Source organism: Falco punctatus (assembly GCF_963210335.1).
Source record: "Falco punctatus genome assembly, chromosome: 5".
NCBI classification, from domain to species: Eukaryota; Metazoa; Chordata; class Aves; order Falconiformes; family Falconidae; genus Falco; species Falco punctatus.
The window spans coordinates 13,858,740-13,877,021 of NC_137584.1; the positions used below are offsets into that span (position 1 = coordinate 13,858,740).

Consider the following 18,282-nt stretch of genomic DNA (forward strand, 5'->3'; position numbering starts at 1 on the left):
TAATAAAGTTACCCGTAGCAGTAATACACCATAAAATAAAGATATCATTCCTTATCATGGCTAGAAATGCAGATTTTGGTGGTAGTAACTACAAGCTGGCCCAAAAGACAATACTAGAACATGTAGCTGTAAACAATGATTATGCAAAGCTTAAATATACTTTCATAAGCATTAAGAAGGTGATGATACGCTTGTGAAATATTTTTCTCTAATACAGAATTAATCTAGGTTTGCTGCTGCAGTGCTCCAAATCATTGTCATCCACTGAAAAACAGTTTCTGATACCACCACTGTCATAATCTTTTCTTCTCATGATAAAACAAACATAATTTGAATGTAAATGCAAATAAATAACTAGTAACACAGAATTTCCATTTACCTTTTTTTTCTTTTTAAACATGTTTTTTTACTTCGAAATTCTGTTACACTAATTTGAAACATACATCTATGTAGATATGGATGCAAGAACAAAAGCAAACTCTTCACATAGTCAGAATAGCAGAATAACAATGACCTCAGCAAGGCATATAATGCTGTAAAATATAGTTCATAACAGTTTACACAAATGAGTAACATTTCCCACCATAGTAATTAAAGTGGACAGCTAGACAAAAATAATTGGTTCTTTCAGTACACAGTTCATAAAACTGCTTTCCTACCTGCAAGAACTTTACATGTGTAATATTCTTGTGAAACCTCTGCTCAGATTTGTTTAATCCTCATTATTAGTAACTTAATACTGTTGTACTTGTGTTTCAGTATGTTCAGTTTGTTCAGTTGCATTCCCTCAGGATAATGCAACAGCAGCTTTTGGGATGAATGGAATCTGTTAGACACACTGTTACACGATATAAAAGTTCAAAGCACAATCAAAAGCATTTTTGGTGAGTATCTGTAACTGAAAATCGGTGATACAACTTTAATATGGTTGAAAATAGCCCAATTGTTGCTTACCCCGCTCTGTGTTTGAGCTTTTTATCTAGGATTCCATCTCTGGAAACAAGTTTATTAAATACCAAAATGCCAATCACCATGTTGACCTGTCAAACAGAAAACAAACAGTTGATCTTCCAGTGCCTGAAAGAAAATACTTTGCAAAATGCCTCCTGTTACATTTCAGAGTACTCCATCAGAAATTGTGTAACACTGTCCCTGAGCACACCAGAAGTTTGCATTCTCAAATGGGTAACGCATACGCACACCACAACAGGATTATTTTTGAATCTTGAAGTATGCCAGGTATCAAGTCTATGCGTACATGTCTGCTGGCCAGAAGCTTGAGCAGTAACATAGCTACAATACCTCCTCAGTTTTAATTGCAATGATATATCCTATTCTGGGAAAACCACTGCATGTGAGCTGTGCACAGGCACAAAAGCTAGTCAGAGCACATGGTGACTGTAACAGTGTTCCTTTTTAAGCGTTTACAGCCCATGTGGGTGTTCCCACTTATGCAGAACCAGTTGGTGGTTTTCCATGTCCTCCTGCACATCAGTCATTGTCTATGGCATTCACCAAAACACCAGCCTTCAGCCTTGTTTGACCACAGGTTTTTGGTGGTTTTTTTTCTGGGCCAGATGAATGCCTGGGGTAAGTCTGTTTAGCTTCATTAAAGCGGTGTTATGATCACACACATGGGTCGAAGACCTAACCTAAAAAAAACTTCAAGTGTTTCAGCAGTCAGACTTTGGCACCGAGTGGACATGCTAATGGCATTTAATGGACAACTTAATGACTGTTATTATTCATTTGTATCATTGAACTGTACTTTATCATCCTGTCTCTGCATGGCCTGCAAAGAGGTAATACCAAGTTTTGAATCTGTTAAATGAATGTTCCTTGGGTGTTTTTTTATTAGAAAAAGGTAATCCTTTTTTCCTTTCAAACAGATTTTTCAAGACCTGTGCCAAAACACCTAACTGTTGCCAGCCTGTCCTGCCAAGTCCTTTCCAGCTTTTCTTATTATCACTTTATTTTCAGCATTTACATTTTTCAGTCGCCATTATATTAATTCTTTTGCTTTGTACATTTAGGCTTAAGTGGCTGCATGGAACAGCTCCTTCCACAGCTACTAGCTAATGGCAGGGCGAGCTGCGACTGTGAACTTCAAACATCTCTGAACAAAGCTTGCCAATTACACAGAGAACATACAGTTCCATGTGAAAATTATGATTGGCTTTTTGTAAACATCCTTGGCTCCTCTATCATGACAGGGACTGTGAGTTGTACAAAAGGATCCTGGCTTGACTCCAGGCAATGATGAGACATACTCTGTGGGAGTAGTAAACATCCATTTCAGGAGAATCTATGTAGCTCAATGGCTGTATATTCGATGACTACTAAGACTGATTCCCTTCTGCAAGGGAAAATCAGAAATAACTGGTGTTGATAGAACTATCCTGATATAAAACTGGTGGAGTGGAAAGAAGAATTAGATTCAAAATCTGTAAGGGAAAAAAAGCTAAACAAATTATTGTAAAAAATCCATACAGACTGCAGCGCAGATGACTGATAGCTGATGGCACATGTAGGGGGCAATTCATCTTACCCTGAAGTAGACATCTGAAATACTTTTGACAATTTAAGCCCTAAGAAGTGTGTGTTTTTCTCCACAGACAATGAAATATGGCTGGAATAACTAGCTTAGATGTAGAAATCTACTTTGCAGATATCTACAATTAGATATCTACACCTAATTTCCAGAGATGTGGAAGATTAATAGACAAACAAGTAATGTTCCCCAGCTACGATGATATTTTTTTTCTTTGCCTTCAAAATGAGTAGCCATGGAGAACTAGCTGGCTGGTTCCTGCCTGTTGCTTTTGCTGGCACAGTGATGCTCTGCCAAACAGCACTCTATCAAAACTGTCAATAAAATTTACAAGGCTGTGACAATTGCAGAGATGCTACTGATAATAACTCAGTGATGCCTGTAACAGGTTTTCTGTGCCACTAATCAGTACATTATTCTTTCAGAGCTTACTGTGTAAACATGGAGAGATGACTGGTACAAAGAAGTGATACAATTGAATGAATCATGCATTCAAAATAATGAAGGTATGTTTAACAATACTGAGCTCGGTATTTACAGAAAAAATGTAATGCTACTCTATAGCTAAGCTTTTATGATTTAAACAGCACATTCCATCAGTTCATATGAAAATACTGGAAATTATATTAATGTTTACCAAGACAACAGCAGCTGCAGGTCCAACGAAAGCATAAAGTAGCCCTCCTTCAAGAGACAGCCAACAGCTGGAAAGAATATTAGAGAAGAACTAATACAAATTAAAAATAAGTATAAAGCATTGCCAAGAAAGCATTAATAATTACTACAGTATGAGGTTCTTCCAATGTATATTCAATCCTACATACAGAGATTCATATAATACACACAAAAGAATTACTTTGGTGATATGATGATTTAGAGAGTTAAAAGTTATTTCCATTACAAATTGTTAATGTTTCAAAAGTTTTAATGTGAATTATACATATATGGAAACGCCTAAAATGTATTAAGAGCACAATAGGAAAAAAGTTTGCAAATCTCTATTGAAACTCTCTATGATGAGTTAACTAAACAGGACTTGCCAGGTAGGCATCTAGAAACATTTCCATCTTACAGTGTCTGACAATTCTATACTTAAATCAGTGAAAGGTCAAGTACCTGTAACATAAAACTTCAGAAAAAACCCAGGTTTTTGCATGTCTTCTTATATGTCATTTATTAATTGCTACTAGAACTAGGTTTTACAGACAATATTCACACTAAAGAAAAATCATGTGTGATCTAACTGTTCTGTATTCTCCGGAATATTTTGCAAACAATTTAAATGTATATTTTAAAGCATCTAAAAACTGTATTTTCTGGTGAGCTACTAATCTTGCAGAGTTTGTCAAACTGTACCAGGGCTTTCACTGAAACAATCAGATTTCCAGACACAGAATGCTTACAGAATCAGATTCTAAATATTTGATACAACATCATGTAAAGCTTTCCATATCTGCAAAAGATCAGGAGCTTCACACACTGAAGTAAATGCAGCTGTGCTATTTTCCTGGTGATTACACATTCAAAGAACTGCATATTTATTTGAATGCATGATCACACCTACATATAAGAAAACTCAAGTTTATGCATTCAAATTATTTACTTGATCTCACATCCAGAAACACTCACATCAGAATCATACATATCTCCTTTATTTTCCAGTACTGTTTCTGTACCTTTGAAAACCAAGTAAATTAAATGCAAGCACATCATAATATTAATGGTCTGTTACTGCTGGAATTCTAACTGCAAAGTGTAGAAGTGGTTCCTGTGGCAATGAAGCTATGTGAAATCTGCCACCGACTGCATCGGTGTGTTAAATTCTGGAACGATAAATTGATGCAAATACTTCGTATCTGCTTCACTGTAATACATCAGGCTATTCTACATCCCACCTGAAAAAAACAACTACAACAACAACGTTCAAATTATTTTTGTAATGTCAAAGAAAAATGCTTTCAACATTTTCTGCATATTTCTTGCTATTTTTCCAAAAGCTAGGTTATTTAGTGTAAGAGACTGAGAACATGGGCTTCTGAGAGGGGAAAATGTGTTCACAGTACATTTCCCTACTGGTATGAACTTTTACACTCAGTGAGGATGACCATTCTGTGTAACTAAGACATGTAATTAAAATATTAATGTTTATTCAGTTAGAAACATCAGTTCATAAAAATTCTTGATGCATTTTATAACTTCAGTTATCTGTGCTGAAAAAAAAAGTCAACAAATTTTTATTTTAAATGAAAGGAAAACAATTTCTGCCACAAAAATCTTTAAGACCAAGGGAAAGTTGTTCCCTCCTTTTCCCAAGTAAAAAGGCTGTTCAAAAGAGTGACTTCCATTTAGAGGCAGAGCTGGAAAAATATGTAGAGGTTGTCCTCTTTTCTTTACACAACCTGAATTTTCAACAGTCTGGATTTCCTACGTGTGATGTGATTATTGCAATGTATTCAATATTTGCCAGTTGATGACTCTGAAATGTGCTTTCTCCTGAACCTTTTCTGTTGAAGATTTTCTGAAGACAGATTCTCAGGTGCCTTCTAATACCGTAAAGCTATCGTCATTTTTTTACTATTTCTTCCTTCTTTTCTTTTTCTTCACTCTGATAGCTTTCTTCCGCGCTTTATAGTTGTTTTTATTTTGCTCTGCTGTTTTGTCATCTTTCTCCCTGATCCCCACATAGCAGAAAGCCATATAAATTGATCAGTATTAAGGGTATCCACTGGTGGATTTTATGGGACAATATTACATGGTCATAAAATTCTGCTGAGTGATGAAGTATTTGTAGGCTTGCTCCCGTGTCCTGTACATTTTGTGAGCTGTTTGATGCTCTCTAGGAGAATGGTTCCTTCTCTTAGTAGAGCATGACTATGACAGAATTTTAATGTTTGCTGATAGAATGAATTCCTGGAAGTTATCTGTACTGCTTATTAATATATAGCACTGTAGGTAAACATGAGTAGATCACGCAGGTTTATTAACTGTAACTTATAGTAGTGCTGCTTTAATACCTTTTATCATCTGAAGAGAGGTAGCCACAGTATTTATTAGACTCACAGAAATAGTTGGAAAAACAGTCAAGCTTTCAGACACATCTTTCTCAGATATCCTGAAATATCCAAAACCTTGTCTCTGTGGTTTTTTATTATTTTTAGGAAATCCTTTCAGTTTCTGTATCTATATCAGTTCAAGTGTCCGTGTGAAATATTTTTCATTTTTAGTTTTAAATGTATGGTAATATAATAGTTTAATAATTAGGACTGAAAGAAAAAGTTAGAAATCAGAGACTGTTGATCACAGAATTGGTTTGAGTGTGAAGAATTCAAGCCACCCTTATCAGTCATATGCCATATGAAACTGAAATCTGCTTCAAAGATCCTTCTCCCTTTCCATCAGTCTCTTCATGTATGTGACTATGGAACTAGTGTAAATTTCTTAATTTTCACTGTTATTTTTCTCCATTTGAAACTGTTGTTTTTAAAAATAGCATCTTACAGAGCAAGAATACTTTGCAACAGGACACATTTCTGGTGGCAGCATGTGTGTAACTGATTGCAGCCAAACATGCTAAATGCAGCGTAAGCAGTTAAAAAACTTACACAAATGCTTTACTTATCAGAGGAGGAGCAGGACAGGAGCTCTGCTTTTACATTACCCAGCAGTTGTTATGGGACAGAATTCTTTGCTGGCTTCTAGAGCGAGACAGCACATCAGCTGCTGGTGGGAGAGGAATCTTCATTCCTTGAATTCTCTGCTTTCCTTATGTAATTCTGATGTTAAATGCCCAGAAAGGTATTTGCAAATAAGATGAGACAGCGGCATTGTGGTTCTGTTCGCCCTCTGTACACCTCCTTTTGCGCTTTTGTTCCATGGTGCCCTGTCAGCTGAATTTGGGTCCTGGGAGAGGAGCCGTTACATGTAGAGACCTGCTGTTTTTTACTTTACAGGTTACTCTTAATGAGTGATTTGATGCTTTGTCTGAATGTTTCAGTATATCCTCTTTTAAAAATGCACTCAGCCCAGGAAGCAAGCAGGAAGCAACGCTAACGAAAAGCAAGTAGTCACACATGAATCCTGCACAGGACAGAGCTACAGCCCCAGTGGGGTCTGGACATTATAATCTTGTAATTTGTAACTCTCACAGCCTAAATGGTGCTCCAGTGCTGGTTCACGGACTAAATAATAAAAAAAAAACCAGCAAGATGGGCACATACTAGTTAGAAAAAATGTCAGAGGAGCAGGTCTCCAGTATAACTCCCCAAAGACGGCTAAGACCCTTGTTTCACTAACGATTACCAGCTATAAGTGCAAATTAAGCACTTCAGTTAGGTAAGCCATTCCTCGTTAAAAAAAAATGCAAGATGCACATTGTCACAATTTAAAACTAAACAGCTCAGTGGTTTGAGCTGGTGTTCAGGAGGAGATTTGTTTTTGAATCCTTACCCACCCAGAGCCAGAGCAAAGGCTTGAAGCCTCTCTCACCATGTGCCAAGATGGTGGGATGCACCGGGCAGGGAGGCAGAATCCTGGTTTCACTCAGTGATGGTGCTAAGGAGAATAATTAAATATTCACTGAAGCGAGGACTTGACCTAACTCATCCACATCTCTGATGAATGCCCTCATTACCAGGCTTCACAGTCATATTTCCTCTCTCTCTGTCCAGATGCATACTTAATTTCTTAGGCAACACCAGGAGAGCTCCAAACAGGATGACTGAAGGAAACGCACTAGCATACATAATGTGTCAGTGGTTGGAGGTCTGTGCTGGCAGGACAGAGGGTCAGCCCAAGCTCCTTCTTCAGCAGGAGACAACCACAGGGCAGCCTCGCTGAGGAGTGCTTTTTCCAGGGTGCTAAATATGTACCGGTACCGGGCAAGTGGCTGAACAGGAACTGTATTAATAAAATGTAAATGAAGTATACAGATCTCCTCTTTGCTGCCTTTCAAGCACAGCCCAGTCCAGGAAAAGGGCTGGGTCAGGCGCTCCAGGAGAGAGAGGATGAATGGGAGAGCTATTTTCGGTTTTTTGTGGGGCTTTGGCTCCCAGCAGCTCAAGGGCATTAAAGCCGAGGTACATGCTTGTGGGCAGAAACCTGGGTGCCAAAGAGCCTCTTGCCAGTACAGTTTCAGACATGTTTAGAGGTTGACAAAGGCTAGCCATGACATTTAATGTTCTCTTTGGTATACGTATATAAATTTTAGATGTCTAAGTGCACCTAATGCTCAGTGTTTCTAAAAGGCTTGCTACTTCAAAACCTCACAAGAAATTCAGGATCCCTGGTGCTTTGCTGAGCTCAGTCCAAGACTGGCATATGGTTTTCTCTTTGTTCTTTTGTGGATCACTCAGTGACTCTTAGGGCAGTTCCAAGTGTGAATGTAGAGCCTTCAGACTGTGCTGTGTAATTCCTGATGTGTATGACATTCTTGTTAATTAAAAACATAATTTATCATTTAAGATTGACTTACTAGTGGGCTGTTCCATATCCTTTTGTCTTGGTAAAGCCTATTGATATTGCAACCACTAATGCTGGTAAACCTGAAAAAAACCCAAAACAGTAATAATGATTAGATGCTGAGCAAAATATTGCTGTTCTGCCTGGACAAAAAATGACAGGGCAAGCTAATGCAAAATGACCAATTTTGCAATGAATGAATCATTTAATGAAGCACAGTGGTATTGCAGGATTTGTTTTTCTGAAGCACTGGGAGGAAGATGCTGTTTTCTGCCCATGGTGTACCACTTTGATATAGCTAGATTACTGGTACATTTGACAGGCCTTAAAGTGAACTTGGATGAAGTTTCATGAATATTCAGTTAATCTTTTTTTCTTGCTTTATTTTGATTTTTTGGTATTACACTACTCTGTTGAAAATCTTCTAAATTTTTGCTGAAATGTGTTTATAAAAGAATGTTACAATATATACCAGCTTAGCTCGAGCTGTCTACTGAATAAAATGATGATATTCTTGACATTGTCGTTGCATTAAACGTTTCATCCCAATGATTCTGAGGAAATGAATTTTACAGACTTACCCCATCCAAGGCACAGGAAGCGTTTCCTTATGAGCCGTGTCCTAATTTTTCCAGTAACAGCCATATATGACTGCCACGCTTCCGTCAAAACCCAACAGAATGAAGCTAAGAAGAAGAAGTGTAAAAACGCGGTGGTTGTGGTGCAGATGCCCTGCAGGGAGCAAAGAGAAGCTCATGCTGAATACTTAGGGACACTCATTTCTCTTTTCAATTCAAAGAGTTGTCATGTTCTATGATCTTGACCTTTATTCTTAGCATCAACTCCCCCTTTATGATGTGGTGGCCACAGAGAGAGAGAGAGAAAGAGAGATGTTGATGGGGATTAGGCAGAAGAGGTTTTGACTGTTTTCCCAGACACTGAGTGTGCTGAGCAGGGACAAAGAACACAAAATAAATCATGCCACTAGGTTTTTTTTCTACGCATTTACTTTGATCATCATAAAGCCATTGTGGAAGCAAGTTACGAAGTTACTGATTATAAAAATGTCACAGAGCTGAATAACGAAAATGTGGGAATACAAATACTCCTAATTGCCAGTTGTTTTCTTTCCCTCCATGCAGAAGGATCCTGACTGTAAATCTGAATTTTAGGCAATAAATTGTTTGATTTTGATTTTTTTTTAATTGAAATCTCATAGAACTTTAACTTATTGGAATATTCTGTCTCAGACCTTTTTAGTCAGTTTATCATAACCTTAACAGTTACCCTGGATATTGTTTTTAAATTTTTCGGTCACTTGTTATCTGAAAAGAATTTTGAGCACATGCTTTTGTCACTGTAGCCCTTAATTAAACTTGACATTGTAGCTTATATACATGAGCTTCTTGGGTTAAATTGTGACCTACTCTCTGCTGTGTTGCTTAAAATGCCCATTGCAGGCTATAAAATGCAGTGTGCATTGTAACCCAGAACGGAAACCACACCAGAACCACAATTTATTCTTATAATAATTTGAAGTTTCAAAATTATATCAAGGTTAAAAAAAACCCACACCCTGTATTAACAATACAAGATCACGGTTAAGAAGTACTATATTATTTTTATGATTATTTATGCAGCATACACATCTAATAGCTATCTCACACGCATGTAATAAAAGGGTAAGCAAATTTTTTTACTAAAATCCTGGTTTGGCAAACTATTTAGGAAGAAAATATGCGAGTTCCTAATTATATATAAATGCTTGCATATATTGTTGAATCAAGGCTAGTAGCTACAAAAAATTGGGAAGGATAAGATATATATGACACCAGACATTTTTTAATTCATTTTATATTCCTAATTACTTTCAGGTCTTTTTGTGTTGAATTTTCTTTTGTGGTAATATTCTCAGATTCTTATCTGAAATCATAGTTATCTGAAATACATAGTTGATAGCTGATATCAGCTGATAATCTCTGAATTTTCAGAGTTATGGACTAAAAAAGTCAAAACGTACTGATTTTCTGCTATGAATTTGCAGATGTGACAAACACCTTGTTTTCTAATTCTGGGTCAAGTTGTCAATTTTTTATAAATTTTATAAATTATGTGTATTTAAATCTGGGAGAAAGGAGGTCTATGTAATTATTTGCAAGAGAACTATTGTTTATTTTTAAGAAGTGAGGAATGTAAACTGGAAAAAAATCTTGAAATTGTACTAGTCATTCCATCCAGATTTTGCCATTAATTCTTATGCTTCGATGTGCTTAAAGTATGTGGATTCATAAAATCTATCCTGTTAAAGCCTAAGTGACAGCAATATTTCCTGTATATGAAAAATATTTAAAATGAAAACTATGCAGTGAAACACACAATAAATATAATAGAAAATACACAAATGTCTTTTCTTTTACTAGCTGGCTCATATGTAATGAATTCCCACTATACAACTTCAATTTGCTTTCCTATCAATGTTTTCGTAAAAGCTAGCATGTTCTGTTGGAACAAGAATTTAAGAATAAAATTACTTTTGAGGAATAGTACAGAATCTTTTATGGAGAAACTCAACAGGTAAAACAGAGTTTTACCCTGAAAAAAACCCAGTGAATATACTATTTCCTTTATAAATAATGCAAACGCAAACAAATCCTGATCTTTTTGTTGAAAACATACCAAAACTCAATGACTGGATGACTGAGTATACAACTGTAGAATTTAGTTCATAATTTATCCTCTGCATTGAAAGAAAGATAGATGATGATAATCTGAAACAAATGTGGCCATGGCTGCTGTGGAAGAAAGAACTGTGGTGAAAATATTAATGATCATGTTGATCACAAAATGAGATGACAGCAAGTTTTATTAGAAGCGATTTTTGCTTTAGCTGGAATATACGACTGCTGATTATAGCTAACTCTTCTGAGTGGCAGACAGAGGTCTGTAATGAACACTGATGGCAAGCCTGTATCACCGATATAAGTATGTTTGTATCATATACCATCAGAAAGACGCAAATCAGCTCCAAACCATCACCTAACAACTGCTGTGGGATAGCGATGACAGGATCATGCGCGGGCAGTGCTTGAAGTGAATTTAGCCTCCCTCCTTCCCCAGCCAGAGAAGCAGTTCTGGCAATTGAATCTCCCCTCTTGCAGGGTATAGCCACAGGCTCAGCAGAGTTGACCAATACACCCCTGGAAATCTTTTATGTACTTCTGTATTCTTCCCCTTTGATAAACAAACAATGCTGTTCTGTCTGGGAAAGTGCTGTATCTGGGAAGTCTATTTCCGAATAGGAATAAAAATTCATTTTCACTAAAGGCTGTTATTGAACGGGGCACAGAATATCTCCAGCTAGGAAACTGTAACTTTAGCAAGGACTTTATTAGTATTTTGTTTGTTTTCACCAGGTCATGGACTACTCCTCTCCTTCCTTGCCAAGGGACCACCGCCTCCCTTCACCTTGCTGCACATGCAGCAGCATCACTAAAACCTTGTGGCCCATCACTCACAGAAAGCTGTGTTGTGTCAACCTGTCTGCACCAAGAGATAGTGGTATATACCTTCCCCATTGCTTTAGGAGGAGACGATTCTTATTTGCTTCTCACTTTAGTTCATTAAAACTCACTGAATTAATTACCTGTGCTGAGCACCTGTCAACTTGCAACAAAATGAATTTTAACATCCTAATTTATTCACTATTTCTTCAAGCTTCTGAAATTAAGTCAGCTCTGTAACTCTAACCTCCTCTTCCTCCCATGGCTGTTGTTCTCAGGTCCCCATATTTAATTCTAATTACAAGTGGGGGAAGGGAGCTTTTCTCTCCTCAGAATGCACAATTTCATGAGCTTTAATTGAGCCTCAAGTGTTCAGCTACCTTGAATATCTCATTAAGACCATTCATCCCTTTTTAATAAACAATATACTATTGAAAGTAAGAGCACACATCAGGTATCAAATTATTTCCTTTTTTTATTCGTGTAAGACACCCACTCCAAATAAGGGAGAAGCACAGCTGAGAAATGTAAAAAACAGTGGAAATTCAAAGTTACTTATTCTAGCCATCAATATCTTTAATGTAATAATGGTGACTAATAAAGAGAACATTTAACCATTTTTATGGCCTACAAAAAGTAGGTCATAAATACAACCTCAAAATAATAATGTATTATATTTTTTGGAGCACTTTGTTGTTGATTTATTTATTTTTTTTAATAGAGCAGTGTTCTTTGTAATAGCAATGTGAACTGATTTTCCACACAAAGACAAAGAGGGTTAAGTAAGGATACCTGATTTGTCTTCTTCCCCTGAAACAAGTTCTTTTTGTTTCAACAAATTAGTTGCCTCTCTATGGGTTTTGATAAATACTATAAGAATCAAAGCTACTGGAAAATAGACATGAAAAAATGAAATCTGTATTGGTGATAGCAAAATGAATAGGGCTAAAATCCACTTAACTGGATTATGTCACAAGTAGAAAAGAAAACTAGCAGAAAATAATTTAAATAATAAAATTCCTTGGAGATTAAAAAAAATATCTTGCCCTTGACTTAGATAACCGTGAGATAAATTATATGAGTGCTAATTTTATTCTTATGAACTTCTGACCATGTACTGAATACACAGACAAAGAGCACTTAAAGATCACAAAAAAGAATAAATGAAACAAAGAACAAACAAAACAGAGAGAATGCAAAGGACATAGCAAAGAGCAGATAGATAATTCTATGTCAAAACTGGTATATTTTATTGTCTTTTTGTAACTCGCAACTATAAAACAGTTTATATTTTCCTTCTTTAAAATAAATATATAAATTAAGAAAGGAAAGTATTGCTTATTAACCTTTACTCCATTTCTTATCATTATTTATTTTTAAACTGATTTGCATAATACAGCACCTTTGTCTAAGGAATGGCAGACACTGTCAGAATACAGGGATACAGTATACTGGTCAGATAATACTGAATTCTAGATGAAATGGTAATTTCTAGAGTAAACTGCCATGAAATAGTAGGTGGACTTTCAGAGGCTGTGAAACAAAGAAATATGGGCTTGCATCTCAGGAGTTTTTCGCTGGAAGGGGGACAGATTTTCTATGACAAAATAAATATGGCAAGAAAGGCTGTCTCTTCAACTCCAAACATATTTGAAACTGTTGGATCTGAAATGCCTGAGAAATCATAGCTGTAGACTTTCAGGATCATTAACATTACTGGCACCGTAAAGCTTTGAAGGTACCATTTAATTTAAAAAATCACATGTTCTTTTCTGTTGCCAGACTTGAGTACAGTTAACACCACTTGTTCAAGCAAAGAATTCAGGAAATTTGATACCCATATTGAAAAGAGCACTATAGTGGAAGGAATTGTTGTATAATAATGTTATTCATATTTTAAACCAACAGCTATGAAAGTATATACTTTAATTAACTTATAGACAAAGTTTTAGATCTTCTAAAAACCTCCGATATCCTTAAAAGTTGAAAGCTTAAGTAGTATAACTTCATTATATTGTGTGCTGATATCTGACATGATAACCCAAAATAATTAGCATTTGACTTCATGTAAAGAGATATGCACAGTTAATTATTATACTGAAGGTTTCTGTAGGCAGTACAAGACAATGTGAAGGTAGCCCTTACTTGGATTTTAAGAGCAAGCTAATTTTTCAGTGCAATAGCAATGGGTTTTGAGTAGTTATGTGATCTCCCCCAAAAAGATAATGAGTGTTAACTAAGGACATACATTTTTTTTTCTCCTACTCAATCATTTTGTTTGCCCACAACAAGCCAGATGCCTTTCTAGGTTCTAATAAATAGCTCATAAGCTGGCTGTAAATTCCTTTGGTTTACTTTACAAATACAGTCTCAGAAATTTCATCTGTATCAGCACTGCAATGCCACAGTAAGATATTTTTAGTATGAAGTTTTGATTTATATTTTTTTTTTTGTATTGTGTACAAATTATCACAACAGTTGTTAAACTTTGGGGTCACTGAATGTGCGAGTCTCAAGGTGCAGTATCAATTGTTCAGCTATTTTAAGTTTTTTGTGTCTGTCATATCTTGTCTTCTCTTCTGGAGTCTGTCCTCTTATCTGACAGTATAACCCCAGTGATCCTGATGCAATGCTGTAAGTGTGACTGAAAGAAAACATAAAACTTCAAGTTTTCTCCACATTAGCACTTTCCAGACACACTTTAAATATGTGTCTTCTTATTTTCACCTGAAGTTTCTCTAGATGCTTTACGATTTAGATTGCTTTAGATTCAGTTCCTGCTCCTCTTTTTCTGATGTTTACTCAAAGGTATTTCTGAAAATTACCTCTGATTCATTCACAATCTTTAATGACACTTTCTTATGAAGATCAGTCAGAATGTCCCCCTTTTTTTCCCAGGTGCAGAGTCCAGCAATAGAGGTGCTGTTCATACCTGATCCATTAAAAGTATAGGGACCCTTCTTTTTAGCTTCTGCTCTTTGCAGTTACTTTTCTTCAAAGTTCTCCTTTGCATTTAGATTTGATACCATATAGTTGTACTTTGGCATCCCTCAGTTATGTCTATAAAGAACTGCTGTTTTTTATCTGCTGCCCACTGTTATTCTCCAGACGTTATAATGCACATCGTATAAAATCATTCTATCCGCTAGATATGAAGGGGTAGGCTGCTGTTTTTTGGGATGGAAAAGAATTAAGGAAAGTTGCTTGCTGCATATGCAAACTTTCCTTGCTCTGTTGTATGGCAGGATCTGTCTATGCTAGTGAAAGTAAAAGCACCCTCTTTGCACTGACATGTGATCCATGATGCTAAATTTTTAGTGAATTCCTTGGGCCAAAAAATGCTCACCCTGCCCAGGCTCACGCACAGACTGAAGGAGAGCCTGGGCCAGGAGCCCTGCCTGAGGGTCAGCTTGCCACAGCTGCCCTCCTGCCCTGGAGGACTTGCTTGTGATGGATGCAAGCTGTGTTGTGCTATTTTACCTCGGGGCTATAGAAATGTTTGTGGCTCATTTTGGTTAGTGGTTGGGATAGAGGTAAGAACTCCAGCTGGATAATTCCTTATATGCTCAGCTATTTCTAACATAGGAGACGGTAAAATTAATTCTGTGGTGTTTACAGCATTCTCTGGAGATTTTCAGTGCAGTGCACAGATTTGTAATGTGTTAAGTCAGAATTGCTTTCTTGGTGGCATGCCTACTGTAAATTGAAAGCCAGTAGGAAGACAGTTCTCATATAGTTACCTTATACTCATTTTAGTCTTCCTCCTGGTTTGAATTGTTATTGCTAGGTTATATTCAAGCAAATGAGCTCAGCACAAGCAACATCATAGAACAGGAGGATACTCAGAGACAATTTGATTTCTTCGATTACAAAAAGTGGCAAGGGAAGCTTTTCCCTTCTTGCCTTTGTGCTGTGAACAGAATATATATAACAGTATATATGTATATAGCAGTATATACAGAAATGTATATATTTCTGGGCCGGCAGGAAATGAAGGAATAGGATCCTCTAATTGTTTACAGGATTAATTCAAAGTCAGTGGAAAGACTTCCATTAATTTAAGTGGGCCTTATATTGAGTATCAGACCTGTAGAATAAGGTATGTAGGGTGCATGAGCAGAGGCTTGTGATCTTGCTTTTTATCCTAAATGTTTTAAATGTTTACAAAGTATTGGATGAATATTTTTCTGGTAAGTATGGCCTACTTCATTTCATAAATTTATGCTGTTGGCTTTGATGTTAAACACTTTAAACAAGGTAAATGTCAACTCTGTCAGGACAAAATAACCCAGTATTTTAACTATGTCCTCATATGAATATGTTGTGAAAGTTTATGAAGCTCAGAACAACAGGTTTTCATGCAGACATAAAAGAAAATAAAAAGCTCTTTACAACTATGAAGCATAAAATCAATTTAAACACAAGTTTTTCAACTTCTCCCTCACTAATTAATCCCAAATTGGTATCACTGTATTGTAATAGTGATGCTTCACTGTGCCAGAGAGCACCCTTTCCTAGTTCTCTTCTTTTTCTTTTATTTGGTAATTTCTTTTTTCCTCAAAAGTCAACCCTTTTGAGTGTAAAGTGATCATGCTCACTTCAGGTGAAGAAGTGGAAATCTCTGTCATGCTTTGTTAGAAAAGATTCAATACTGAGCTACTGAGGAATGACAATTAAAAAATTAAATTGAAGGTGATGCTATCCTGAAAAATGACTCTATTAAGAAAAAGCTTGGTGAGATTTTGTATTACGAAGTCTAAAAGGTTTCTTATTTAAAGAGTAGATAAAATATAGATTTGTTTCTTGAATTGATGTGCAAGCAAAATCAACTTGGTGCCTGAAAACTATTGAAGAATTTAAGTTCTTATGTTCTTGCACTTCATTTACAGTAACAATATTACAGAAGCGGAATGGAAGGTGCAGTGTGAACATAAGGGTCTGGATTGATATTGATGAAAGTGCAGTTTGGCCTGAAAAGTCTCTGAAACTGGCTGTGACTCACAGGGGAAAAGAATATTCATTCTGGCTGCCAGAGTGGTTCTACTGGGCTGTCAGAAACAATTCTATTTGCTTAGGAGCTATGCAAATTAAGGTGGAGACTGTGGATAAATAATAAACAAGCTTCACTGATTTTATTACACTTTGGTTTACAGGATAGTTGTTTTTAGGAACTATTTTTAGACTCTGAAAATGCCATATTGGTTTAATTTTAAAATATGGAATGTTCAGTGTGCTCTTAAATGAAGACAAATGCTCTTGGCAGCTTTGAAGAGATAATAATGACACAACTCTATTAACAATGAAGCAAAAGCTGTTTGGCTATATCATACAACAATGTGCTGTATGTTCATTTCAACTTATTACATAAAGACATCCAGATTTTTAGATGTCTCTTTGGGTTGTTGCAAGTAGAAATATTTGGTTGCATTAGCATACTAATGGTTGTACTGGTTTGGAGAAGAATGAAGGATACAACAGCCAACAGTCAATTAGAGGGATGAGCCACCTGTGCTACAGTGTTCCAAAGGTCCTGAGTCTTCCTAACTTCAATTTATTTAAAAGTTCACTGTGGGGGCTGCATGAGTAGCTAGGGGCAATGAGCCAGGATTGATAATGAAGGGGTGGCTGAGCTAAGCACAAAGGTTACACATGAGTCAGCAATGATTGCAGCTAAAGAAAGGAGTAGTTCAGAGCACAGTTGAGAGGGAGCTCCCTATGGAGTTCTGAGGAAAAGAGGAGGTGCCTGGGCACTGACAAAGGCAAGGAATTGAAGGACCTTCTTTGAAGAGATGGCATAACATAGGAGGGTAACAGAATGGATGCTCAAGACAGTGGAGCCTGGTATGTAAGACTTCAAATTCTTGTAACATGATCCAAGTACAGCCAGTGCAAACTGATGTCCTAATAGAAATATTACCAGGAAAAAGCCCTTACTGGGTAGATAGAAAATAATGCCTTGTGTTGCCCCTCAGTGCTACATGGGTAAAAACCTGTCATCAAAGAACTTTTTCTATTAGGAAAATGTGATTGTCACTTCAGTATCTCTACTCTTAAATCAGATCATTTGTTTGCTTTATTTTAGATATTGATCTCATTTGCTAACAATAAAACTGCTGTAATTTTAGGGAGTTTCCACAGCAATCAAAATGATGACTAGAACAAGAAGTTCAACAACAAAGCCTGCAGTTGCCTTTCACTTAGTCTGACTGTGATGATTACAATCGCCATATGAAAACAGTCCATCTTCTTGTCTGGGATATTGATGTCATCAAATATTCCTTGTCTGCATAACTGTAAGAGTTCCATCCCTTTACACAATTGACTGAAAGCATTGGTTCCATCCCTTCATACAATTGACTGAAAGCACTGAAGCAATATCTTTGCAATGCTATTACAAGATTGTCATATGTCAGCTACCCTTACTCTTTTTCTTTTTAAATTACAGTTCTATACATAAGTCTTAAGAGTCTTTATATAAGAATAATAACAGGAAAAGGATGATTTTTTCCCCCAAGAGCACCCTCAGTTTCAAGGATGCCTAGTTTTCTTCAAAGGAGAGTGTCATTTAGGATTAGCAATATGAAGACAGTGAGAAATGGTCCCTTTTGAGAGAAGAAATTCAAATCTGAAATAGAAATAATCCAGGGAAGGAAGATAGTATCTACATTATTGTGGTCATCCAAAGTCTTCTCATACCATGTAACTTCAGTTTATTTTTCCAAAATAACTGATTTTTTTTTTTTTTAAGATACATTATGGCTACATCTATTTGTG

General features: G+C 36.4%; 1 protein-coding gene across 8 annotated transcripts in view; it reads right to left on the reverse strand.

Annotated features, from left to right (window-relative positions):
• ADGRB3 (adhesion G protein-coupled receptor B3) overlaps window positions 1-18,282 on the reverse strand; it is a 471,033-nt gene that overhangs the window by 38,715 nt on the left and 414,036 nt on the right. For all 8 annotated transcript variants that reach the window (XM_080388812.1, XM_080388813.1, XM_080388817.1 and 5 more), the window contains 4 exons: window positions 8,590-8,740; window positions 8,022-8,091; window positions 3,189-3,255; window positions 955-1,040 (listed from right to left, as the gene is read on the reverse strand). In XM_080388812.1, coding sequence (XP_080244938.1) covers window positions 955-1,040; window positions 3,189-3,255; window positions 8,022-8,091; window positions 8,590-8,740 — 374 coding nt within the window. The remainder of the gene's footprint in view (window positions 1-954; window positions 1,041-3,188; window positions 3,256-8,021; window positions 8,092-8,589; window positions 8,741-18,282) is intronic.